At 39.8% G+C, this 26,949-nt stretch overlaps 1 protein-coding gene across 1 annotated transcript in view; it reads left to right on the forward strand.

Annotated features, from left to right (window-relative positions):
* PTPRD (protein tyrosine phosphatase receptor type D) overlaps window positions 1-26,949 on the forward strand; it is a gene marked incomplete at its 5' end in the record, with an annotated part of 289,668 nt that overhangs the window by 142,160 nt on the left and 120,559 nt on the right. The window contains 5 exons of the mRNA XM_080940162.1: window positions 1,079-1,196; window positions 8,012-8,599; window positions 9,032-9,132; window positions 10,028-10,287; window positions 22,354-22,444. Coding sequence (XP_080796288.1) covers window positions 1,079-1,196; window positions 8,012-8,599; window positions 9,032-9,132; window positions 10,028-10,287; window positions 22,354-22,444 — 1,158 coding nt within the window. The remainder of the gene's footprint in view (window positions 1-1,078; window positions 1,197-8,011; window positions 8,600-9,031; window positions 9,133-10,027; window positions 10,288-22,353; window positions 22,445-26,949) is intronic.

A 26,949-nucleotide genomic window follows, 5' to 3' on the forward strand; every position in this document is an offset into this window, starting at 1 on the left:
ACGGCCTCATCCACTCACTGCTCATCCACTGAAGCTGCCTTTAGTTTGTGAAGATAGTGGTATTGAATACGTCTTAAATGTATTCATAACCAACCTGAAAATGTAGCTATGGGAGAATGAAGTAGTTTGTTAACTGCTCTGTGTATGTTTTGTCTGTATGGAATTATACAGATCTATAAAAACAAAGCAAACACAAACACCAAAACCAGTTGCTAGCCAGAGCTCCAGCTGAAGAATTCTGTAACATCCAAGTTACAGAAACAGTTAAATGGCAGTTTTAATGCTATAATAGTTCCGGACCCTTATTAAAAGAAAACTAAGAATTTCCAGATAGTTTTTGAAATTTTCAGAAATAATTAATTAGGCACACATTACTGATCTCATAAACTCACATTCCATTCTTAATTCTATGAGCTGCTCACTAAACATCCAGGATACTCCCTTCGTTATGTGACAACTTTTGTTATCAGGCTATATAATTAACCAGTCCTCATTCCCGAAGTCTTCAAAACATTCTCTGGCCCCAGGGTATACCTAGATTCAAAAGGTATTTATTTACCTTGCAACTTCCTGGGGGCAGAAATACCATGCGGACATCTGCCCTGTCAGCAGTCAACAGCTGATGTATCACATGGCTGCAATGTACCAGACGCACATGCAAGAATTTTCCTGTTAAAACCGACTTACCGTTCACCAATCTGGGATTCTAAAATTCTAACTCTATGTTGGGAAACATAATTGTAAATGGGTAAGCACCCCTAGATAACCAAGTTCCTAATTTTTTTTTTATATTAAACATTTAAGGAAGTTTAAATTCAAGTATGTTAAGGAGGTCTGGTTCCTGATTTCATTCTTAACTATTCCTTCTGCAAGCCACTTCGGAGGATGCTCGAATACCCAACCTCACTATTAACATCAAGACCCATCTTTATAGCATGAGCTGAAGGCATGGTACTTGAGCGCTTAGCATGGCTTCAGGGCATGTCGAGGCATGCGCAGAGTGGATCACTGCACTGATTTTTCTCCAGGTTCTCCGTGGCATGCTTTAAATCATTGTTCTTGGCATGTGTCATTTCAGGACATGATCATCTCTGGGCTACAGCCTGAAACTTCATATTCCCTTACCGTCACGGCCTACACCACCAAAGGAGATGGTGCGAGAAGCAAGCCCAGGCTGGTGTCCACCACTGGGGCAGGTAAGGCCTTCTGTGCACATTGATACCTTCAGTCCTATTTCAGATGTTCAGATAGTATGGATGTGATCTATGATTTCTTTTTTCCCATTATGATCCACTTAGGGAAAAGGGACCGTGCTTAACTGTGAAGCAGTTTTTTTTTAAGCTTAGAGGGAAAAAGATCAAAATTTATACTATTTCTAAATAACCCAAGTATTCATTCAACAAGTTATTTTTTATTACATACTCCGTATTTACATTTGAGATGTTATCCCTTTACCCCACCCTGCTTCCATCCCCTCTCCCCCTTCATTTGCCTTTACAAATGTGTACTCCCTTCTGATCCCCCTCTCCACCTCAGTGCCTTGTCATTCCCCTACTTTGGAAAAACATGCCCTCTCCGGAACAAAAGTCTCTTCTCACATTGATGCCAGACACTGCTATCTTCAGCTACATACATAACTGGATTAGTAGGTCTCTCAAAGTGTGCACAAAGCTTGGTGTCTTACTCTATGGGAGTTGTGGAGGATTTGGTTGGTTGATAATGTTGTTCTTCCCATGAGGTTGCAACCCCTTTCAGCTTTTTAGGTCCTTTCTTTAGCAGCCTCATTGGGATCCCCAAGTTCAGACCAATAGTTAGCTGCACGCATGCTCAGCTGTATCTATATGACTCTAACATAGTCCCTGAGGAGGCAATTCTATCTGGTTCCTGACAGGAAGTACTTTTTGGGATCAGTTATAGTGCTTGGATTTGGTGACTGCATATGTGTTGGATCCCCAGGTGAGGTGGCTTCTGAGTGATCTTTCTTCAATGCCTGCTCCTCTATTTGACCTTGCATTTCCTCCTGTGAGTGTTTTGTTCTCTTTTCCAAGAAGGACTGAGGCCTCCCCATTTTGGCCTTCCTTCTCCTACATATCCAGGACTATTTACAGTACTAGCTACATAATAACACCAAAAAGAAGTTCTACTCATTAAGCTGATTTTTTTTTTAATCTGGAATGTTCTGAGATACAAAGAAAGGATCTAGGCATATGGACTCCAGGGAGCCTTTCAAAGATAGGAAGATGACTTAGAGGATCTTTTTGTTGGTATTAGGGGTTTTATCTGTTTGTTTTGTAGTTTTTCTTTGTTTTATTTGAAATGGGCTCTTCTGAATCATTAGTCCTTCTTGCCTTGGCCTATGCCATTGTTCCTGGCAGAACAGGTTACTAAAGGGGACAGCAGAGGAGCTAGATTCCAGAAAGTCCAGTCCAAAGGTATCTAAGCAAAGAAGGCACACAGCAGTTCTGCACCACGCCACGTGGATTCCGACTTTGTTTCTTTTCCTGTTGCTGTAATGAAAGACTGACAAATGTAACTATAGAGGGAAAGGGCCAGTTCTGGCCCAATCTTCAAAATCCACTCTATGATATGGGAGAGGTCAAGGCAGGGACGTTTGAAACAGCTGTTCTTACTGCAAATCCAGAGCAACGAATGCTTGTGTTCAGCATGCTTTGCCCTTTTTATTCAGCAATATTGCTGCCCACATTTTTTTTCCTCCTAATCAAGACCATCACTCAGGGTCTACTTGCCATGCCATACTAGCTTCCATCAAGTTAGCAGATAGCATTACTCAGCACAAACCTCTCCAGAACCGAGTTGCCACGTGACTGGGTTTCTTACAGCTTTATATTTTCTCATTTTCCCTCTATCCTTTTCTGTGAGGCTTTAAACAAAGATAACAAGGCAATATGTTAAAAACAAAACAAAAAAATTAATATGATGAATAACTCAAAGGCTAAATAATTTCAGATTACTCTTGGGAAGATGGGCAGCTTCTTTGGTACTTGTCCGCCTGGCTTTGCTTGGCCACGTTAGCGAAAGCCAGCAGGAAGAACTGGCATCATAAATGGATAAATGAAGGGATAATTTATCCTTATAAAAGGCGCCTTCCCAGTCCAGTCCCAGAGCAGTTTCCCATGGACTGTTCTGGCTGTGGTCTGGCCTTACTCCTCCTGAGTTTCGCCTTGCACAGCTTCTCAGGCACCCCTCTCTCGGGACAAACAGAACACAGACAACAACTGTGAAGCCGAGCGCCCCCTTCCCCCCGGGTGTCACCTCACTGCCACGTTTGTCTACATGCCACAGGATTTTCCTCGCTTGCGGGCTGCCACCCGGGTCTGCCTCATGTGGCAGGAATACAGATGACAAAACCTCGTCAGGGTGAAGATGTTGGAGTTTTTATTCTTCCGTTTTCTCCCTCCCCCTCTGATTTTGAAAATACCACTGTATCACCCCAGTATGCCACACTAGATGGGAGACATCGAGGGTGTGGTAGCTTGACATGTGACTGAGATTATAGGAGCAATGGTTTCTTAAAACATAGATGGGTGATAAAATCCCTGGCATGGAATCCCAAGTTGAACAGAATAAGGTTTGTTCCCCTTACACTGACACATTTTGGTATCGCTAATATCTAATGTGAACTATCAGATTCTTACCACCCATGCGATGCGACATAGGGGAAGCAGGGACATAAAAGCAGAGTGTAAATAGAGGATCACCCAAATCCTCACAGAAGGGATGACTCTTTTTCCCAGTAACACTTTTTGTCACCTCACAAGATTTATGGAATGGTGGGTCTTGTTCATGTTGTCCAATTATGTTGATATTTTCTTTCACGATTTCTAGTCTTTCTTAACTGAGGGAGTCTTGGATAACGAAATGGAAATCCAATGCAGATGCTTGCTTGAGTCATGCCAGTTGTCCTTATAGAGAACATCCAACACTCCTATGTTGCTTACCTACCTTGTAATAAAAAAAGCATCCCTTCACCCTGGTTCATTAATCAACACCTACTAACAGTTGAAAAGGTATAGTTATAGCTCCTGTGGATAATTTGTGGAGGCCCTTGAAATTTTATATTAACAGCAAAAAAGCCTTGTCTGCATGTTTCTTTATTGTACATCATGTCTAGAATCAATAAGCAATCAATCCCTCAAAACCAAGTAGTGCCCCTAACTTAAACAATCTATATAAGACTTACATGCAACACAAGAAGACTCTTGTATGAAGGAGCTAGTTTCTCTGTGTTTGGGTGATCATGATTGTGTATAGCTTCTTTGTTAATGCTCTCACTTTTCAATATCATAACTAATATACTGCCTAAGGCTTTGAGATTTAAGACAACCAAAAAAACCCATTACTTTATGGGCTGGAGAACTCTTGCTCTTTCATAGTCTACAACCACCTATAGCTCCAGCTCCACACCATCTCCCTCCTTGTCTGGCCGCTGTGAGCAGCTACCCTCACGTGCACATCCTCTTCCACAGATCACTGCATATAAACGTAATTTAAAATGAAATAGACATCCAAAGATCCGTGGCATTGACGGCTTTTGTCTATGGTTTTATGGATTTTGGTACTCTGCTGACCAGCTGTGCGTAAAGGTGATCTAATGACAGTAAGAGGCGGGTTGGGGAATAATAGTTTAGGTCAGTCAGCTGTGCTCACTGCCGCTTGTGTGTATTTCAGTGGGGGCTGAGCTTGGAACATTTGAAACTGTGGGCTTCAGTTGACCTCCAGAGATTGATCTTGCAAAGAATTTTGTGCTAACCCCACGTGTTGGTCATCGAGCCACCCTCAAAGATTTTAAAGAGTGAAAAGTCTAATAAGGGGGGAAAACTGAATGTGCCAGACAAGCCACTAATATGTCACAAAGGTCCAAAAGGAGCACTGGCGTGTGCCACGAGTACAAGAGGAGGCGTGGATTGACATGTGACGAAGGTGCAGAGGTAGACAGTGATAGCCTGTTGACTGTGCAGTGTGGCCCCCGCTTCTGCTGTTGATTAAGGTGCTCTTAGCCCTCATTTCAACCCTGCTCTGAGAATGTGAGACTCTGCTAACATCTCTCAATCGTCAGCGCTATACGAAGTGGAACTCCCACTCTGATGCTGGCCTGACCTTTTCCCCACTGTCACCTGTGAGCCTTCATCCAGAATCTCTGCAGAGAACCATCTGCTACACCCCTTTATCTTTTTCAGTAGGTAGGCATGAGTTTATAACCACAATTACCCTATGAGCATCCGTTTTCTTACTCTGATACCTGTATGTCTTGGTACAAGGTTTTGTGCAGTGTAAACAAATTGGAAATATTTCCTATTGATAGTGTTTCTTGGTTTCCCAAAAGAAGCAGGTCTATGGTCATTGTATCAACTTTCGGGAAATTATTTTTCACCGTATATAGAGTGATGCTACATTTTTCCTTCCCCTTTTAGTCCTATCATTCTCTCAGTAAGAACCCTTAGAAGCCAGCCTTTGTTCCCAACTTTTCTAACCTCTGCATGCTTTCTTTTTCTTATTCATTATGAAGCATTTCGGCTTCCCTGCATGTGGTGGCAGATGCCACTCTGTCAGAGGTGACAGTGTGAGTTCCCCTTCAGATGTCAATATTCAACATCTCAGCCAGTGCTTCATGTACTGTACTGTTCGCCATAACTGTCTCCGAGTTCTTACGCTCAGGTGCCTTTCTGCCTTTAAAACCAATAACTATTTGAAATGCTTGGAGAGTAATAGTGGGAAAGAATAGGTCAGAAGTGATTCTAGAGCTTGTTGTACGTTATTCTATGCCATGGTCTCTAGCCCAAGAGCTTTATAGGCTAGAATAATGTAGAATTATAACAGTGGGAAAGTGTCTACTTATTTCTACCCAAGCTTTGACTCCTACGGAAGAGCAATTGTATGTTTTCACACACCCAGCATTAGTGTTTCTAATTTTCTGGTGCACTACTTATTTGCTAATTTGAGTCCTAACAGTATTTTAAAGTGAAACATTAGTTGGATGATAATGAAATCATATGCGGCTATAAAGAAAAAAAATGTAAAAGTGTTTTCACTTTTGCTGTCTTTTCACATTTCTTATTGAAACAAGGATAGAATATACTTGATTGTGTAGTTTCTTTAAACCAGAATTCTAGAAAAGGTAAATAAATATATTTAAGAGAGCTGATTGATTCTTCCTGGAACATGTAAGATTAAGAGCTATATTCCCACTTCATAGTTTCAAGTAGGCATTGTTTATTAAGGGATGTGTTCTCTGAGGCACCAATTATAACATGAAGTTTTTCTTAGCAGAGACTTGTATTTTTAATGAAAAAAAAAATGGGTAAACTCTGTATATACATGAAGTGATGCGTATGGTCCTACCAATGTCTAGCATAAAGTCTTTATTTTTTTTTTAATTTAAGTATTCTGCGTTCTGAAAGTGATACTGTTTGCAGTACACTTTTCTGAAAGTGTGTTCTGTGTGAACATATTAGCATACATTTCCATGAGAACTGCTGAGTTCACAGTAGTTAGAGCCCTGGCCCAACACATGGATACTTATATCATTTCCATATATTGGGTGTTAGTTACATACACGTACTCTGCGTCTGCTAAGGATGTGAATGAAAGCTATTATTCCAGGGATTAAGGAGCATACATACCTTTGAGGAGGTGCTCATACCTACTTAGGCCTCAACTTGCTGGCATATAAAATGGATGTGCTAACCAGGCATCTTGGACTAAGCCTCCAACCAAAGAGTACAACATGAGAGACCTGTGGCTCCAGCTGCATATGTAGCAGAGGATGGCATAGGAGGAAAAGCCCTTGGTCCTGTGAAGGCTCGTTTCCCCAGGGTGTTGAGGTGGTAATGGGTGGGTCGGAGGAGGAGCATCCTCATAGAAGCAGGGCAGGGGGAATGGGAGGGGTGGGAACTGGGAAAGGGAATAACATTTGAAATGGAAATACATAAACTATCCAATAAAAAAAGATAAAAAGACATAATCTATAAAAAACCATGTTTCTTACAAATTCTTGGGTTGCCTCATCATCTGTCTATACTTTTCCTATAATTGTAAAAATCTATATGACACTCCTTTTAATCTCCTGTATTCCAGGAGTGTAAGCCTTCCCTTCCCTCTGTTCGTTCCCTGTTTCTGTACTGTTGTTTATGGTTCCCCCATCTTTTACACTCTTCTTTAGAGTTGTTGTTTATCGAAACCAGAAATAGTTGCTTTCTTCATTAACAACACCAGAGGCTAATGGGTTCTGAATGAATACAGTGTACATCTTTATCTATCTAATCTAACTTCAAGTGTGTCCTCAGAAGAGAGTAGCTCCTAATCACAAACATTTCATCACTCTGGTGATTGATACTTTTGATTAATATTAGTGAGAATATTTTACCTGTACCTCTTCCTTTAATAATTGACAATAAGATGGAGAACATTAACTCATGTATAGAAAAGGGAAGTTACAGAAACGTACAAACGGATGCACGGTTGTGGGTGTAGACTGTGGTTCTTTGGATATGATCTACGTTTTCCTTGCTTATTGTGCATCTAACCTTGGAGAGGTTTCTAGTTCTGTGGGCCCCTTTTTCATTGCAGAAAACGGAGATAATACGTAGCACATGCAGAAAGGAGTGTTTAAATCCAACGATGTACAATGTTCTCATATTATTAGTACCTGATGCATAACTAATGATTGTCATTACTGCTCTCATCAACTCTATCTGGTTTGATAATCATCAATTGGATTCATTTTTATATGGCAAGGATGTGTAAAGGTTGTATTCATCACCAGATTCTACATCAGCCTACTTTACTAAAGAAAGGAAGAGTCGATTATTTGACAATGGTATATAGGATAAGCATCGCTTCCTTTATAAACAAGGAGAATACTAGCTCTTTGCAAGACCAATCTCTTCCTTTGTAAACAAGGAGAATACTAGTCGGTAGCTCTCCGACTTGGCAATAGCTGACATGATCAAAAATGGCAGCCTCCCTTACCACTCCATTCTGTGTGCTCTAGTTCCAGGGAGGCCCCGGCTCGTGATTAACCACACTCAAATGAATACTGCTCTCGTTCAGTGGCACCCCCCCGTGGACACATTTGGACCCCTTCAGGGCTACCGACTGAAGTTTGGCCGGAAGGACATGGAGCCCCTTACTACTCTAGAGTTCTCGGAGAAGGAAGATCACTTCACAGCCACAGACATCCACAAGGGTGCTTCATACGTCTTCAGACTCTCAGCCAGAAACAAAGTGGGCTTCGGGGAGGAAATGGTGAAAGAGATTTCTGTTCCGGAAGAAATACCAACTGGATTCCCTCAAAGCCTCCAATCAGAAGGCACCACCTCAACCTCCGTTCAGCTGTCATGGCAACCACCTGTCCTAGCGGAGAGAAATGGCATTATCACCAAGTACACCCTCCTGTATAGGGATATCAACGTACCCCTTCTTCCGATGGAACATCTTATTGTTCCAGCTGACACTTCTGTGACACTCACTGGCTTAAAATCAGATACTACCTACGATGTAAAAGTACGTGCTCACACGAGCAAAGGGCCCGGGCCATATAGTCCCAGTGTCCAGTTCAGGACACTGCCTGTGGATCAAGGTAGGATTTGTCTGCTTATGGCCTTCCTCCTTTAAAGGAATACCGGTCTTTGGAAATCAATATGTTGAAGCTGTAAATAACCGATCGGCCCATTCATATTAATAGGTTCAGCACTACAAGCAGGTAACGTATGTATGGCTTAATCCATCTCGAAAACCATAGGTTTCAGTTATAGAATGCCACGGCAAGGCTGGCTGGCAGAACTCTGTGTCCTCAGGTAAGAGAAACAGGATAGTTGACTGAGTTGGAGAGAAAGGAGAGTTCTTTATGAGAGTGGGTATTAAAAATAAATGCTCTAACAGGTAGGCAAATCACACTTCTGTCTTTGTTCTATGTAGACAGCGTCTATCCTAAGCCCTGTTGATCCATGGTGGAAAAGAACAAGTTCTATGTTTTAAGAATAGTTTAAATACATAGTTTTTCCTTTTCCAGCAGTGTTTGCAAAAAATTTTCATGTCAAAGCAGTTATGAAGACTTCAGTGCTGCTGTCTTGGGAGATTCCGGAGAATTATAATTCTGCTATGCCTTTCAAAGTAAGTATTCCTTAGGTGTCATGGGCAGACGTGTAATGGACAGTTCACGATGGCACAATGTTTGTAACATATACAGGAATATTTGATTGGGACAGACGGGACATAGATAGAGTTTCATGGCAGAGCATTCACGAAGCATGTTTGAGGCCCTGCGTTAGCACGCCAGTACTACAAAAGCAAGTGGATCTGGCCTCATAGGTTCTAGTGTTGTCTGTGACTCTCATGAGCGAGTTGCGTGTGAGCTTTAACACTGAGACTTTTTTCATTCTAGAGAGTAAGTAGACCCCTCCCCCCAGACACACTCACATGCCTGACATGGTACCTAGGAAAGTGAACTTGAACTTTTTACAGCAAACTAATACTGTTTCCATTGGGGAGGGTGTCTGTATGATTTAAACTAATTTAAAATGTTCTGTATGGTTTTAAGGTCCTATTTATAGGTCTGAATTCCTCACACTTTAAAACTAAAACCGTATTGCCGCTGAGATCTCACAAAGTAGCAACAAATAGTTATTCTTTGTGAAATGAATAGAAAGACATTTTTGGTAAATGAAAATATATTTAGAACAGGATTTAAAACTTCCTGGTAAATTATCGATATAATAAATTGAAAGTCTAGAGTACTTTCTTTTATGACTACATGTAACTTATGGGTCATAATGCAACTAATCTTAAAAAGTTATTGTGCTATTTCTTTGTTGTGCATTTTTGAGAGGTTCGGGAACATTTTACCTTTACAGAGTAAGGACTTTCAAGAGAATTGAGGCAGATGCCAAAATCACAAATCCTTACGGGATTAGGAACTGTCCAGAAATACAGTCGAGCCAGCAAAGCAAGTAAATAAAAACTGGTTGAGAGACTGATAACCAACCTGTGGCTGCTTCTATCTCTGTAGATTCTTTACGATGATGGGAAAATGGTGGAAGAAGTGGATGGCCGAGCTACCCAGAAGCTCATTGTTAACCTGAAGCCCGAGAAGTCATATTCCTTCGTGCTGACCAATCGCGGGAACAGTGCTGGCGGTTTGCAGCATAGGGTGACCGCCAAGACTGCCCCAGATGTGCTCCGCACCAAGCCCGCCTTCATTGGGAAGACAAACTTGGACGGCATGATTACTGTGCAACTGCCTGATGTTCCTGCAAACGAAAACATAAAGTAAGTTCCTTTAAGGAAAGAAAGGCAGGTCAATCTAGAGCCTGCATTTTGGTGTTACTGTGATTATAAAAGAACGGATTGCTATAACATGGAAGGTTCTCCTGTTTGGGCTCATACTTGTACAATCCATGTGTTATCACACTCTGTTGATATTCATGATAGCACAGCCTTATCATTGTCACCGTGTGGGTTATTTTTTTTTTTTCTCTTCCAGTCATATTATTTTGAAAGAGAGAGAACATAGTGCTAAAATACAATTTATTCCAGTATGTGGAATTCTGTTGATAATTGACAGTTAACAAAATAATAATACTTATTATAACAGAAGGAAGTATAGGGAAGTATCAAAATGTGCAAAAAGACTGAAAGAAGCTACAAGAACGTGAGCATTTGAAAATGATGCCGGATTGTGAGATTTGGTTTGTGTGCTAAAATATAGGAAGGATTCAAGCACGAAGTGACACTGAAGGGAAAAAGAAAACATTAGAAAATACAACAAAGACTATAGTGTGAGAGCTAAAGGAGCAGAAATACAAAGTTAACCCAGTCAGTTGAGATGTTTGCCCGAAGATGTAGACTGAGCTGACTTCATAACTAATAGAAAAACAGACGGGACCACGGAAGTGTATGAAGTGCAAATGTTGGAGTGGAGCTTGGCCATGAAAAGAAGGTGGCCTCTGCCTTAGTGAACCTCTCAAATAGTAGAAAATATGAACAGACTAATGTTACCGTTCACCTCAAGACTGACCATGCTAGGATGAGATGATTCCATGCCTTCTAAACATTGTTTTGAGGGTCAGATAGGAAGCTGATAAACTATAAGAGCCAGAAAGTTATATAATGCACCCTCTAGGTAAGGCAGCAGGTGGTCCTGTAAGGCTGGACCCAGACCAATTGAGCAAGACAGGAAAGGATGGAGGGTTGGGGTCCGCAAGAGGCACATGGTGCTCAGCAGAAACTCACTAAAGCTCTGGGTGCAAAATCCAACGTGATGCCCAGCCTGTGGTTCCTCATCTGTGATACCTGTCCATCTTAGGAGTCAATCACTGAATAGCTTGCAACATGTTAGATTAGATAGTTACCTTTGGGGGATGAAAAATACGCTTTCATTTTGATTGCGTTCCATGATAAAGTCAGGATGGAATTGTTGGGAAATGTTTGGAGTTGTACTGAAAGGAATGCCCACCTAGTTCACGTGCTGCTGCAATACCAGAACAAGAGAAAAGTTCTGAGAAGTCATCATACAGCCAGTGGACACTGCACAAGTCACACAACTACAAGGTAGGACAAATAGGGGTCCACACAGGACGCAGAGGGACGCGGGAGAGACACTTAAGGGAGCAATATTGCACATGGCTCAGATGACAGTGTTGCTGTTCATCAAAAGGGTGAGACATCAAGAAGAAATCTGAGGCAAAATGGTCAAGGTAACTATTCCCCAACGATAAGCAATATCAAAAGGAAACCACTGTTTAACTCGGCAGTGAATATGTGTCCTGAATGAGGTCTTTGTGGAAATGTGGGTTCCAGAAAAGGCAATGAGACTCAAGGCACAGATCTGGGATTCACTGGAGCAGCATTGGTCTTCATAGGGAATGATAGCACATGGAGCAATGAGAAGAAAATATGAAACAAACTTTAAAACAAAGGTTGCAATAAGAGGAGAGTCCATGGGCTGGAGAGATGGCTCAGTGGTTAGAGCACTGGTTGCTCTTCCAGAGGTCCTGAGTCCATTTCCCAGGAACCACATGGTGGCTCACATCCATCTGCAATGAGATCTTCTGGTGTGTCTGAAGATAGCTGCACTGTGTTTATATATACTTAATAAATAAATGTTATGTAAAAAAAAAAAAAAAAGAGGAGAGTCCACTGATGACTGAGAACGGTTCAACACAGAGAGTCTACCTGGGTAAGGACACAGTGGCCAAGGCACTATATAAGATGGGACATTTAATCAGTAAGTGAAGAACGCCAAGTTCTAGCCAGGTGTGGTGACACCCCTGTAATCCTAGCACGGGAGAAGCTGAGGCAGGAAGACTGGAAATTTGCAGACAGCCTGGGTTAGTAGCAAGACCCTGTCTCACCCAAAACAAGAGAATCCCCAACTTTGGACAAGATAGCAATCTTACCCCTGATCTGAATGAAAATAATGAGAAAAGCCAGTCTCCAAAGTAAAAATATGAAAGAGGAAGTTTTAGTGAAGTATAATTTGGGAAATTCACTCAGGGTTGAGGAGTCGCTCTGACCCACTTTATACTCGGCCAAATCAATCTTCCCAGCACAAACCTTCACTTGACGTTTATTTGATAAAAAGATGGCAGGTTTAACCACAAGTAATAGAATTTCCAAAATGCACTTTGATAAAGTCTTCATTTTGTCTAATCTTTTTTTTTTCAGTTTCTGAAAATTAAAAGTGAAATACAAAGCCAGCACCGTTTTTATCGCAATAAAATTTAATATGGGTGCCAGATTATATGTAGGTGTTGACTTTTTAACCAATTCTGAGTTTCTATTATCACTAATGGATATACATGTTTTTGAAACCACTTTATTGAAATATATATAAAGTGGTAGAAACTAAACTATACCTTTAATCTAGCACTTGGCAGGCAGAGGCAGGATAATCTCCGTGAGTTTGAGGCTAACCTGATCTACATAGTGAGTTGCAGGACAACCAGGACTACATGATAAGACCCTGTCTCACAAAACATGTGGTACATATTTATTAATCAGAGTCTGATCAGTTTTTATTATAATTACCATTCATCAAACTGTGGAGGCCCTAGAACTAGCAGGCACACTGAATAGCTATGTTGTGGCAGCCAACCTGACTGACGGAAATTTGTTCAGTGAAAAGCTTCAGAATATATTATTCCTCTTAAGCACCCCTTACTTGACTGACTTGAGAGAGTTGAATAAGCATGTCTCTCACAATGGTCTGAGATCGGCTGTGCTCCTAACCAGGGTTAGTAACTCATAGAGGCAGTGTAGTAAAGGTGGCATCCTTCCTCAGTCTTTACAAATCACACATTTTGCTGAGTGGTGGGGGCACATGCTTCTAGCCCCAGCATGGAGGAGGGAGAGACAGCCACGCCTTTGAGTTGAGGCCAGCCAAGGCTCCCGAGATAGTTCCAGGACATGAAATTACAGAGAAACCTTATCTCAAAAAGCCTATGTATAGACAAACAAGAACAGAAAAAAAAAATCGGGTACTATCTGGGTGGGGAGCAGAGGGGTCATAGGAGAACGGAGGAAAGAGCTTGTACGTGGTCTCTCATGTACCACACCCTGCCTTTCCTGTTAGCATCTAGCAAGTTGATGTTGTGTACACGGTGTATTTCTAGTCCTGTATCAAGTTGCAGTCCTCTCTCATAAAATACAGAACATAGCTAATATGGATCCGATGGAGTAGGGGCTCTAGAAGTAGAAATCATGCCAACTCAATACGTATGTCTAGAAAAGCGTGCTGAAGGTGGTAGTTAGATCCCATGTTCAAGAAAGCTTAAAAGCCGTAGACAATTACAAACCAACAGAAAATGGGGATGATAAATTTAATCCATTAAACAAAACTTGTGTGTTTCCCTGAAGAAAACGGAAGGTTAGACACAGCAAAGCAGTGTGAGTGATGTTGGAACCGGCTTTCTTTTTATGACTTTCCTTGGCTGATGCAGAAAAAAAAGAAGGCAGGCCAAAATGTGGAAGCCTTAGTCCTTCTTAGAAAAAGCAAAAGAAAAAGAAAAAGAAAATTCTGTATTCATCCTACATTATTATGTACAAATTTTGAGTTATAATAATATTTTATAAAATATAAAAATTAAAAAAGAAAAAGAAAAACAAAAACGATCCTGTTTCTTTAGTGGAGCCCTTAGTGAAAATTGACATTTTCATTTCTTAGTGGCAAATTTCAGTTTCATGTTTCAACTCCGAATGAGTTCAGATGTTCGAGAATGTTTTCTGTGCTTTAGGGGTTTGTTATGTTTGTTTGTTTGTTTGTTTGTTTTTGCTTATTCTTATGTGCTTTGGACATATCTACTTGCATTTAGAGTCAGGAAAAGGTGACAAAAGTTGGGTAACAGGGAGAGACTACAACTACTGAGGGTATCTCAGTCAGGGTTTCCATCCCTACACAAAACCAAGAAGCAAGCTGGGGAGGAAAGGGTTTATTCAGCTTACACTTCCACATGCTGTTCATCACCAAAGGAAGTCAGGACTGGAACTCAAGCAGGTCAGGAAGCAGGAGCCGATGCAGGGGCCATGGAGGGATGTTACTTACTGGCTTTCGTCCCCTGGCTTATTCAGTTTCCTTTCTTATAGAACCCAGGTGTACCAGACCAGTGATGGCACCACCTACAATGGGTTGGGCCCTCTTCCTTGATCACTAGCTGAGAAAATGCCTTACAGCTGAATCTCATGGAGGCATTTCCTCAACGGAGTCTCCTTTCTCTGTGATAACTCCAGCTCGTGTCAAGTTGACACACAACCAGCTGGTACAGAGGTGTAGAAGGAAAACAAACAGCTGTGGAAAAAAAAGTATTTTCTAGAAACAAAGTAAAGTTTCTCGGAAATATATTTCTTCCTTCTGAAAACAAGTTAAAACAACAACAACAAAACCAAGAACAAAAATCAAACTACAAATGTGCTGAAGAAGGAAGACTATCAGACCTGTAGGAAATGAAAAGAAAATCTGATTTAAAATTTATAATAAATGTACACTAATGTTTATGTTGATAGGTTATTTTCTAGGGCTTCTTGGATGAACAATATTGGAAACATAGCCATTCTGTAAGCATCTCTATCTCTGTACATGGCATGAGCTGTAACTTCAAGAAGGCCCCATATCATCCTGTGCTATTTACTAGAGTTGGCCAGTTTTGAGATTAAAAATATTGTAGTGCTTTGTTCAGTGTTCTCGGAGCAAAATGCAGAGAGGAAATAGAGCTCTGCCTGACCTGTGGGTGCTAAGGTCTTAAGGAACTGTGCTGAATGACACTGTCTCCTGTCTAGCAAAACAGTTTGACAGTTGAAGGATATTTGCTTACTAATAGAAACAATGCTTTTCTCAGATCCATTCATGTTAATTGTGAGGTTTTAACTCCTAGCTTGTCTTTATCATGTGCTAATGAAAAGTTTCCTAGTCACTAAAAATATTCCTTTTGTTTATCTGTATATGATAGAGCATGCTGGGAGAAAGCCAGAAGAGCATTTAGGTTACCCTAAAATTTTAGTTACAGGTGAGCCACATGATGTGGGTACTGGGAACTGAACTCAGGTCCTCTAGAAGAGCCTGAAGTATTCTTAACTAGAGCCATCTATCCTACAACAAATTCTTATCCATTTATTTAAGAAACAGCTTCTTATTTCTGTCTTTTTCCTGTACTTGGTCCTTATATTGTCTTGTGGTGACAGCAAATGGCTGAATTATTTTGTAAACAACCTAAAGGATGCATCAGGCTCTGTTGCTGGATTCTGTGATGCTTCAGTCTTAGTTTGTAATAGTTGTAAAGACAGAATACCAATTCGAAAGTCCTATAATGCTACCATTATTCCAACCTGAGGCACATTCTTGACAAAGGGCACTCCTGTGGTTTTTATATAGCAGCATTTTGCTCTGATTGATTAAAACTGAAAGCAGATCCCGGATTGTGCTTATAGTTAAAGCTACTGCCAAGTACCACATTTAAAATATATTTTATAATGGCTTAACATTTCAGAAAAGAAATGGAAAAGTACATTCTCTATGGTCACAGCCCAAATTTGGTACACAAAAATATGGGCAAAAATACTCATATATATACATATACACACAAATATATCAATATGCACTTATATATGTGAAATAAATAAATAAGAAATAGGATGCTTAAAATGCTCCTTATACAGATGGTAGAACAAAGAGAATTCCAGCACTTACATGTGGCCCCAAGATTGGGATGCTGAAAATGCCATAATCAGGATTTGTTTAGGTTGCCAGAGTTACAGGAAAGATAAGGGAAGCCTTCCATTTATCACCTCACCCTTTCATCAGAGAAGTGAGTGAAGCTAAGGATAAATAACCTCTCACACCACACACAACTAAAAAGACTCAACATCTTAATTTGAAGATAGGAATTGGCAAGATCATTCAGCCTACTGTTGGTTTTCTATGATAATGTAATTTGATTTAAGCAACACACACAAAACATAACAGGAAAAATTATGTGAAGATTGACATTTATCCTTAAACTTTGAGAAAGATTTTGACCTCCAGTTAAATAACAAGTTTCAAAATGTCAAGACTGATTACAAATGCTAAAAGGCTGGTTGCATTTGAGTAGGACTTTGTAACAAAGACCAATACTCGTCTTCTCATATAATTATATGGAACTTGGACCCTTGATAATAGTGTATTGAATGGAATCACTAAAATTTTTTTAAATATAATTTAAATTCTGAAGGTTGTATTTAACTTATCTGCTTAAATCTAATATACTGGGGAAAAAAAACCCACAATTTATTTGTATGTGTAGGCTTTTTAGATACATTTATTAAGAAGATTTTTTAAACTATTCTATTAACATAATATTTGAAGTGTTTGTTGACAAAGGCATTTTTGAGCCCTAAGTCTAGGCTTCTGGAAAACAAGCAAAGGGCAAATGCAATATAGAATTTAGATTTAAATATTTTTTTTTGCCATTTCAAATAATTATGCTCAGTTGTTATGATTTTGTCAATATGAATTTATAGGATATATATCAGCTCCATATTTGTTCGTCTCCCCCACCCCCTGCCTTATCTGGGTCCTCTAGTCCTTAATAAGATGTCATGTAAGATTAGAGCAAAGATCTCCAGTAAGCTGATAAAGAAAAATAGAGTGAGGGTTATGTTTCCTATATAAACTCTGTGTGACCATGTCATTATTTTTTTAATGGTATGAGCAAGAGCTTGCTAAGAACAAAAATTGTAAACTCTCATAGGGAAACCAAATATTTAACTACTTAATTTAAAAGAGACACAAATTCCCAAGAGCCACCTAACCATTTTCACTGTTCAGTAGAAAAGTAATTCAGTAAGAAACTGGCAGTGTTGAATGAATTTTGAAGAGATTACATGTACCTCTACCTTAAAATATTCTTGAAAATATCAAAACATTTCCTAAAGAATATAAATAAATTATAGATGCAAAATGGTCATTTTATTTAACAATGCTACCAGAAGTAAAAAAATGGTTCACTTGTAAAGTAATAAGTTAATTAATATTTAAGGAAAGAGAATTAACTTGATAAGCTTCCAAGCAGTTGGGAAAGATTGATCAAGGATGTTGTGCCCCACGATCAATTCAAAACACTGAAAGCCAATCTAGGTAGAACTCAGTATGGGAAAGGGATTCAGGCAAGAGACTGGCAGCCCTTGCAGTATCTTGGTCTTTATCCTAAGAGAAATGAGGCTCCATTGAAATATCATCAGGGGTTGAAATGGCACAATCAATTTTGTATTGTGAAATGAAAATTTGAGAAAGTAGACTAGGAAACGATAGTTGGTGGAGAGGGGAAGTTATGGGACCATTGTCCAGGCATGACAAAAAAAAAATGTAATAAGGCCAGAGCGGTGGTAGTAGAATGGCCGAGACGTGAGTCGTCTGGAGATGGGCTTCGGAAGTTAAGAGCACTTGGAAATAAACCAGGAAAGGGGAAAGAAGAAAGTGATAACAGATTTCTAACATAAGGACAAGATCTCCTCCTGGGGCTGCAATGGCTATGGTGCGCCCCGAGAGAGAGCAGGAAGACTTGGTATTTATTTCCTTGTCATCTCAGCGACAGCTAAGGACTTTGACACATAGAACTGAAGCTTGATGAACCTTTGATATTCAAGAGAGAGTCTGGGGTGAAGATAGTTATCTATACATTGTTTACATAAAGCTGATATTCTAAATTCTGAGTTAGAAGGGAATCTCCTTGCTTTAAAAAAAAAAAGAGCATGAAAAGAAATTTTGGCACAGAGTGTTCTAAAATTCTGTAACTTAGAGTTTTGCATCAATAATAAATTCGGCTACAATGATAAAGTTTATATAGTAAATCATAAAATGAGGAAAGTCAAGAACGTTGGCAGTTATGAAAAATGTCATACAATTCTTCATGGAAGTGCTTACCTGCATGCTAAGAAAAGTTTTAAGTGGCCTAATTTTTTTTGTCCAGTAGAAGACTATGCAGGCATGTGGTGCCTAAAGTTCCTAGAGTGCTGATGTATGCAGTGCAGTGTTGATGTGCAACACTGAGACAGTCCAGGCCAGAGGCAGAACAGTGGTAAGGTAAGGAAGGGCTAAGGCAGTGCCGTGCAGAGACAGATGGAACAGAGAAAGCACAAACCTTACTATAGAATTTGGACATAAGAGATCTGAGAGGCTGCTGTGACTGGACTATGGTTTTGAATTTATATTTTTGTATTTTAGGTTTTATTTGTTTGGTTTTTGTTTGTTTGTTTGTTTGTTTATTCAACTTTTAGAAGAGAGGATTTATTGGGGTTTACAGTGTCCGAGACAGTTTTCATGATGTCCATGATGACAGAGTAAAGGCATAGATAGCAGCTAGCACATCACCAGAGAGCTCACGTCTTAAGTCATAAAGAGGAAAGCACAGCAGAAATGGTGGTAGACTGTAAACTTTAATAGACAGCTTCTGCTGGCATACTTTTTCCAGTGATGACACGCCTTCTGAGCCTTCTCAGACATCCCCATGAACCTAGGAGCATGTATTTAAATATCTGAGCCTATGGGAGATATTCTCATTCAAACCACAGATGGGACAGCTTACCCCATATGCATAACAAGTAGGTACTTGACCAGGAATTCTGCTTGCTTTGAGTTTTCAGTAGTGGATTCAAGTGTGGTTGATAGGCAACCTGAAGGCTCCAATGGGAAGAACAAAGCTGAAAAGAAGTACTTGCATCAGCAGTACTCTGTTCAGTACCCTGAAGAAATTAAGAGGAAGAAAATGGAAACCCATTAAACGACCAGGGTCATGATAAGTGTAGTGCTTTGAGAGCCTTAGTTGTTGTGTGAACATCTCTCTAAGGATAGAAAGGAAGCACCAGTGACACTGGCAGAGTTCTGACCCTTACACACACACACACACACACACACACACACACACAAAGACACACATACATACATAGGCACCCATGCATACACACATACACACACATACACAAACACACACATACACATGCACTCTCATACACATACACACACATATACAAACATACACGCATGCACACACATACACATGAACACTCACACATACATACACATGCACATACATACACACTCACACATACACAGATACACACACACACACACAAACACACATACACCTTTCAGAAGAAAATGAGAAGCTGGACTTGGTAGGTTTCTGATGCTGGAACATACTACAAATACTTAACGATAGAGAGCAAGCTTTGGATAATATGAATTCTAGATTGCCAGATTATCATGAAATGTGCAAGGCTGTTTAAGGCTGTTGTGCCTTGCCTGCCCTAGTTGAGTGCGTAGATCAGTAGACAAAGAAGGTGATAGATATCTGACCATCCTGGTGATTAATTGCTGTGAGGAGAGCCGCTCCTTTTTGATCTCACCAGAGTTCACTGAATAATTGGGGGAATAGTGCAGAAATAAGAATATGGATTTTTTTATGTAAAAGAATGGCAACTCAATGTGAACGAGGAAGGAAGATTAACAGAAGTCATCATGGCTGACCTATCAGAACCTGCAGTGAGACGGTGGGCGCTCTCTCCTAACCCCAGTGTAGGAAGAGAAGCTCTCCTGACTGAGCAGGGATGAAAAATCAAGAGGCTCCTTGACAAGTGTGTTTATCAAATGCATCTGCAGTGTTAGTTTGGACGCTCAGTTACAGCTCTGTCATTTCTCCCCGTGCTCATGTCACATGATGGACTTGTTTGGCAAATCCTTCAGGTGGTCGGAGGGATGTGCATAGGAGGAGGCTTAGTCTGGATCACAAAACAGAAAAATACTGGCTTCTTTCACACACCCCAACTCTTATTTCTCCTCACCCTCCCTGGTCATGCTGCTTTTTTGAAGTGAAGAAAATGAATGACCAGATGCTGGAACCTTGCACATCAGTAGCTCAGAGCGCCATGGGGAAAGATTCTGGTTTGAATTGGATTCTTGATCAAGGGAAGGCGTTAACAAGTCCCTTTACCTGTGTGCTGTACAACCTGTAACATTCGAGTGAAGAATGTGGAAACCTTGGTGGTATTCACTGGCCTCTCTCTTCCATGCTGTGTGCTGCCCAGGCTGCCAAGCTCCTTCGGTGCTATTAGATTCATTTCTCCCCAGAACAGACTCACAGTCTTCTTTCAGAATATACAACTGAAATTCAAGGGTGATAAGTAAGCAGTCTTTAAAAAGGAGCTCTTATAGGTGTCTATAAAGAGCGCAGCCATTGGTAGTAGTCCAACAACTCTAGGTAAGGTATAGCCCCAGGTGACAGGTTTGTCATTAGAATATTTGTGGGAATATTGACCAACTAATACAGTAAAATCGAGAGTGAAAGGTCTATTTTCTAGGAAGGATAGTTTTTAAAGGCAAAGCGATGGGGAATCAATTTTAGCAGCATTTGATTTAACACAGCATATCTATATTATTGTAATTTCTTAGTATGTCATCATAAGTCAATTATTACTGAGATACTTTACACATAACAGCGTATCTCAGATCCCTCCAGCCACATTTCAGTGCTTGATGGCCGGCCACAGAGGTCTCACTGCTAACATTTTGGACAGCTTAGCTCCATAAGATATATATATATACACGTGTGTGTGTGTGTGTGTGTGTGTGTGTGTGTGTGTGTGTGTGTGTGTGTGTGTGAAGAACATTTCTATAGCAGGGAGATTGCAAAGAGGGCTTTCTACGTGCCCTTTGACTCAAAAATAGCCCATCAAACCAGGGCTGGAATCTCCTCCCCCCCTTGCTTTTCTTTGTCCCATGAGCTATCTCTTACAAAATGATATAAAACCATTCCTGTGTTTTCAACTTTTCTATGAATCTCCACCAAATTTATGAAATTCTCAGAAATGGAATAAATGAGAAAAAGAAATGAAGAACTGTCATGAAGGTCTCAATGAATTCCCACATTGTCTGTTTAAATTGGGCACTTAGGCACTTACTCATTTCTTTTATCTGTGACCAGTCTCTCTTCCCAGTCTTTTATGGATTGTGATATGAGAAGGCAAAAGTAGATGATGCATCTAATGCAGTGCTAACATTCTAGTGTCTAAAGACACTAGAATTACAGTGTCTTTGCTATGTCAACAGTAATCATTTGCAATTTTCATGCTGAACATTGATGTGAGCAGAGTTCTACACATGCACAGAACACCTTTATTACTAATGTTTACCTTGTCTTGAACGTGAAGCTTCATGTAATACTCATGTCTTAGTTGATCGTCCTCAGCGTATAGAGCATTTGAACTTCTTTCTGGAGATGTTATTACATGAACCCTATTTTGAAGGACTTTAGGTAGAAATCATCCCCAAATACCTGTATTTGCAGATTTACAACTTCATTATCTTTTTAGTGCACTTTCATCTTTGTATAAGTGTAAGATTATGAGTGATTTTAACTTTTTTTATGTTTATTTTAATATTATAAAGATAATTTTGTGTTGGTACAAATAGCCATTTCTATTATACATCTTCCTTTATAAAGCCTTTTTATTAGTTAATATTAAACATGTTTAGTGCATCAGTCTGAAGTGTTAGATTTCAATACAGCTTGGGTGTGTCTAGTGGCAGGATCCTAACAAAAATATCTGCTATATTGGGCTATTTAATAATAAACAGACAACCATTGAAATTACCACATGAAATCATCAAGCTCACACACTGACCACTACTCTATTTTTTAAATTAAACAAACGAATGGTTATTTTTTTCTTACTATAAAAAAATAGATGAGTCACCCCCACATTCATAATTTCTCCTCTGTCTTATTGTTTGGTCTGCAGACTACTAAAGGTCGTAACCATTTTCCTTCTTCTCTGAACTAACGGCATTGTTTCTTCATTTCTCGACAGGGGTTACTACATTATAATTGTGCCTTTGAAGAAGTCTCGTGGGAAGTTCATCAAGCCCTGGGAGAGCCCGGATGAAATGGAGTTGGATGAGGTAAGGGTCTCGGTTGTCTATGTTGTTGGGCTGTGGAGGCCTCTCCGCACTTTGTTCAGGTCTCAGCTATGGTGTGTCTGGGAAACCGAGCGAATCAGTAAAGGGGGAGTCTCTGTACTCCAGGAATTCTATCAAAGATCCTTTTGTTTTAATTAAAAGATTACGATCTGTCTCATCTGTGTAGTCCTTATTCTTTTCCTTCCTACCCATTGGAAACAAGATGCGGTAGTGTGGAGGAAGGTGGATGTCATTACTCTTAATAAAATTCTAGAGCGGCTCAGCTTGGCAGCTGCCAAGGGTCTTTCAAATGCTGAGTGTACTTTATAGCACATTGCGTTTTGCCTGCTGTAAGTTCTTTATCATATTTTCATAGAAGTCTACCGACTCCCAAACATTTAATCTCTCCTCTGTAGCTTTTCAGAAACCAAAGTCCATTTTAGTGCGGGAGTGGGTGGGAGCAAAATTCTGAGGAAAGAAGGGAATTAGTATAAAATGCAGCAAACACTAACGAATTGGCATGAACTCCAAAGTCTTATGACTACATGATTTCAGTGCTGTTTCTTTGTAAAACGGTCTGGTTTTGTGTGCATGAGTGTTTTTCCTTTGTGTGTATTATGTTCATGCATTGTGTGTGAGTTCATGATACCTGTTGAGATCAAAAGAGGGTATTGGGTCTCCTGGAACTGATCTTACAGATGGTTGCTAGTCCTCATATGATGCTGGGAAGGAAGCCTATGTCTTCTATAAGAGCTCTATAAGTGCTCTTAGCTGCTGAGTCACCTCCCCTCCCTCATTTGTACTTTTTAAAATAAATATTGTGTGCTTGTATTGTGCAAAACCGGATACAGTGTATTTACCAAGATTTCAAACATGACCATAGTCACTTACAAAAGCTAGGAGTCACAGTTTTAAGTTTGTAAGTCCCTCCAACATTAAGATAGATGGAGTTTTAATTTATGTGGTTCCTTTACAACATGGGCCATAGCTCATAATAACCACATTATTTATGTGTACTCTTTCTAGTTCAGATTAGTACAAAATGGGTCAAGGGCAATAATTAATTTCCTAATTACATTACAAGGAATTGTTGATGTTTTTGTAATGTGTCTGCACAAAGGTGATTGTGTTCTGACAAATAAAGGGGAGTTTGGGGTTGGGCTCGCATCCCTTGGCAGATGCAGGTCACCCCTAAAAGTTTGCCTCATCCTCACCTCTCTATTTTATGAGTCAAATTTGTTCAGGCTCTGAACGCTAGACAAGTTCAAGGTCAGGTCTCTGTTTGTGTCACTAGATTAGGTGACGTGGCTACGGTACAAAAATGACACATTTCAGTAGTGTGGTCACATAGCTTAGTTGTCACTTCGCTTGCTGTCTGTTATGATGTTAGAGAAACAGGATCCTTTCTCTCAGCAGTTAACCCCATGTCAGTCTATGGTTCATAGCTGAGTTACAGAATTGTCATGTCCACATTTTGAAATTGGATTTTTTTTTTTTTAGATGCAAAGGTAACTTGGAGAATCTACAAATAGTTCTACCTATTTAAAACAAGTTTTCAAAGCACTGAGATCTAAGGCAAAGGGGACAGCAAATGCTTTCAATAATATGCTCTTCTTAGATGTAAAGCCATTTGATAGGAAGGAATAGAAAGTGAATTCTCCTTTACAGCCAGGTTTTAACCTCCACAACGCACAGCAATGCTAATGGATATAGAGCTATGTGACATTGAACTTTCTTGCAATTAAATCCCGCAGGTCTATGCTACTGATTTCCCATAACGAAGGGTCATTTTAATCATCCTTTGAGTTGTGGTGCATTAATCTGTATAATAGCTTGATAAGGAATATTCTATTAATTCACAACTTTTGGGTCAGGATGGGTTGTTTCCCACTTTTCTTACTGATATAATTGAGACCACGTTGCAGGATTAATGGTGGAAGAAATAAGATATGCATTGACTGGAAAATGAAAATTATTTCTGATAAAGAACTGAAGTCCTTGATATAACTCCTGAAATAATATCTAATATATTTTCTGTGGGGAGCAAAGGAGAGTTGGCCATGGCCCTTTCTGCTTACTCAGCCTGTTTCTGACCCCTGCAGATAGGATTTGTTTCTTTCCTGGCACACATGACCAAACATTTTAGTTATTTCATTTTGAATTGGGTAATACTAGGTTTGACAGAGCCATGTGTCTTTGCCTAAATGTATTTGACCAAGTACTTTTTTCAGTAAGGCCTCTAATTCATTAATTCATATTGTTGACAATACATCAAGCAAACCATGGCCTAGGGGAGTTCTACACGTATGCCTATACAAGATTCCTAAAAGGGTTTTTAAGTGAGTTACTCTCTAAATGATATTCTGAGATCATTTTCATTTTGGCCTGGGCTATTATCTGAATAATAAATTCATGGACCAGAATTCCTGTTCTCAAGGTCAAACTGAGCAGAACAGGCCTCGACAGTCAATGAACTTTGGGCAGAACGACTCCCCAATGTTCATTGTGTTTATTTCAGGGCAAGTGAGGTAATGTGCCAAAGCTTTTCATTAAACGATCCTTCAAAGCATTGTCATAAAGTAATGAGGTCATATGTGGCTGTAATTTCAGCATTGTGGCTAACTTTGGTATCATTTAAACTTATTTGAACCATTTAAAATTCAGCACTGGAAGCATTCATTGTAAGGGGTACTCTTTGGAGGCAGGGTCCTATTCCAGATTTAACTTCAGCCAATGACTGCACCCGACCCGAAAGAACACCAGAATGTTCTAATATTTAATCCTGATGCACTTACTTTGTGCTTCCTAAATAAACCCTGGCAAATTGTAATTCTGGGGATGGTTTTGATGAAAAACGACAGCTGCCTGTATCTGAGATGTGAATTGAACCAAGGTAGGGTTTGATCAGTAAAGCAGAACCAGGGATATAGTCCCATAAACAACTGATGGTACATGGTTCTGATTGACCAACTACAAAAGACTATTCTTACTCTCCGTAGTGTATTTTCCTCTGGGTTGTATCATACACTGAGCATCGACAATAACCCTCTTAAGTATGATATTATATTCTGTATTTGGCATCAGAGTTTTAAAATTTGCATGTATAAAAAAATCCAGGCAAAGGAAAGATGATATTCATCTATGTTAATGAGAGCAGGTACACAAAACTCACCTACATGTTAACTGATTAAGAATGATTCAAATGATCCGCACGTAAACGTAGCATTAGATTTCTTGATTTGGGGTAAAAATTAGATGTAGAAGTTAGGTGGAAAATCTCTCATATGCATCTCTTCCATGGATGGTTTAAATTTTTTGTTACCCATTAAGTCTATTTATACAGAGAACCAGTAATAACGCCCAGTTTTCTCAAATAGAATTAGGTATAACTGTGATCTCTTTTACAAGGCTATTATGTAGAACCAGTTTATGCTTCCTGGAGGAGTGCTTGGTACCCAATGAGTACTTACTAGAGGTGTGGCCAACATCATCATTATATGTCACCTTTCATGTGACAGCAAATGATACATTTCTGTTCTTTCATCTGAGAAGTTGGAGCATAATTGAGCGGCCCACCTGGATGTCTACATAGATACATAAATGCATAGAATTTTGATCCACATTTGCCAGACAGCATGTGTAGACCCCTGAACTTCTATAAATGCTTTAAATCTCGTATAGTTTAGTTATACCAATAAGCTCAAATTTCATAGACATTTTTAGATCCTGATAAATTAAATATTATTGATACATGTCCTAGGAACAAATTACTACATAGCCAGGAGCCTGTTGTCCACATTATTGGGTTTTGAGTTGGCTGTGCACATTTGTGACTCTTGGTGTGAAACATACTGTGGTTGTTGACAGAACCATTTGAGTTTACAGAAGGCCAATGACCATTTCCTTAGGAGTCTTGCCTTGATTGTGCCAGCAGCTTTTGCTTTGATTTTTTTTTATTTTAATTTATGAGTCTGAGTGCTTGCATGTGCCACTCTTCACCAAATTCATGCTGGTGTCCACGGAGGCAAACAGGGTGTTAGATCCTGAGGAACTGGATGGATGAATGTAGGTAAGCCACTCTGGATTCTGGGAGTCAAACCTAAGTCTACTGTAAGAGCAGCTGGAACTCTGAACTGCACAACCATCTATTTCTCCATCTCTTGCCAGCTTCTCTTTCCACAAAGTAAATTTCACCTATTTGGCTTTACTGCCTCATTTCCAGCACAGAAACCAAGCATAGTCATTTTGCTGTCCCATCTGCCTAAGCCCTTTAACTTTGTTTACCAGGATAAAGGTTGGGGTTGCCCTAGGGGACACAGACTTTGTCCAGTTTCTCCTCAGACACATGTCCAAATCTTCACAGACCGTTAAACAAAAGTTCTTTTTGAAGAACCACTAAAAATTGAGCATCTTTTTCAAAACCCACCCAGGACAAATAGAGGCTACTTCCCAATCAAACTCCACGAAATAACTTTGCCTTGTTTTAAAATCAATTCTCAAACCATTCA

Source organism: Micromys minutus (genome assembly GCF_963924665.1).
Source record: "Micromys minutus genome assembly, chromosome: 28".
In the NCBI taxonomy this organism is placed as follows: Eukaryota; Metazoa; Chordata; class Mammalia; order Rodentia; family Muridae; genus Micromys; species Micromys minutus.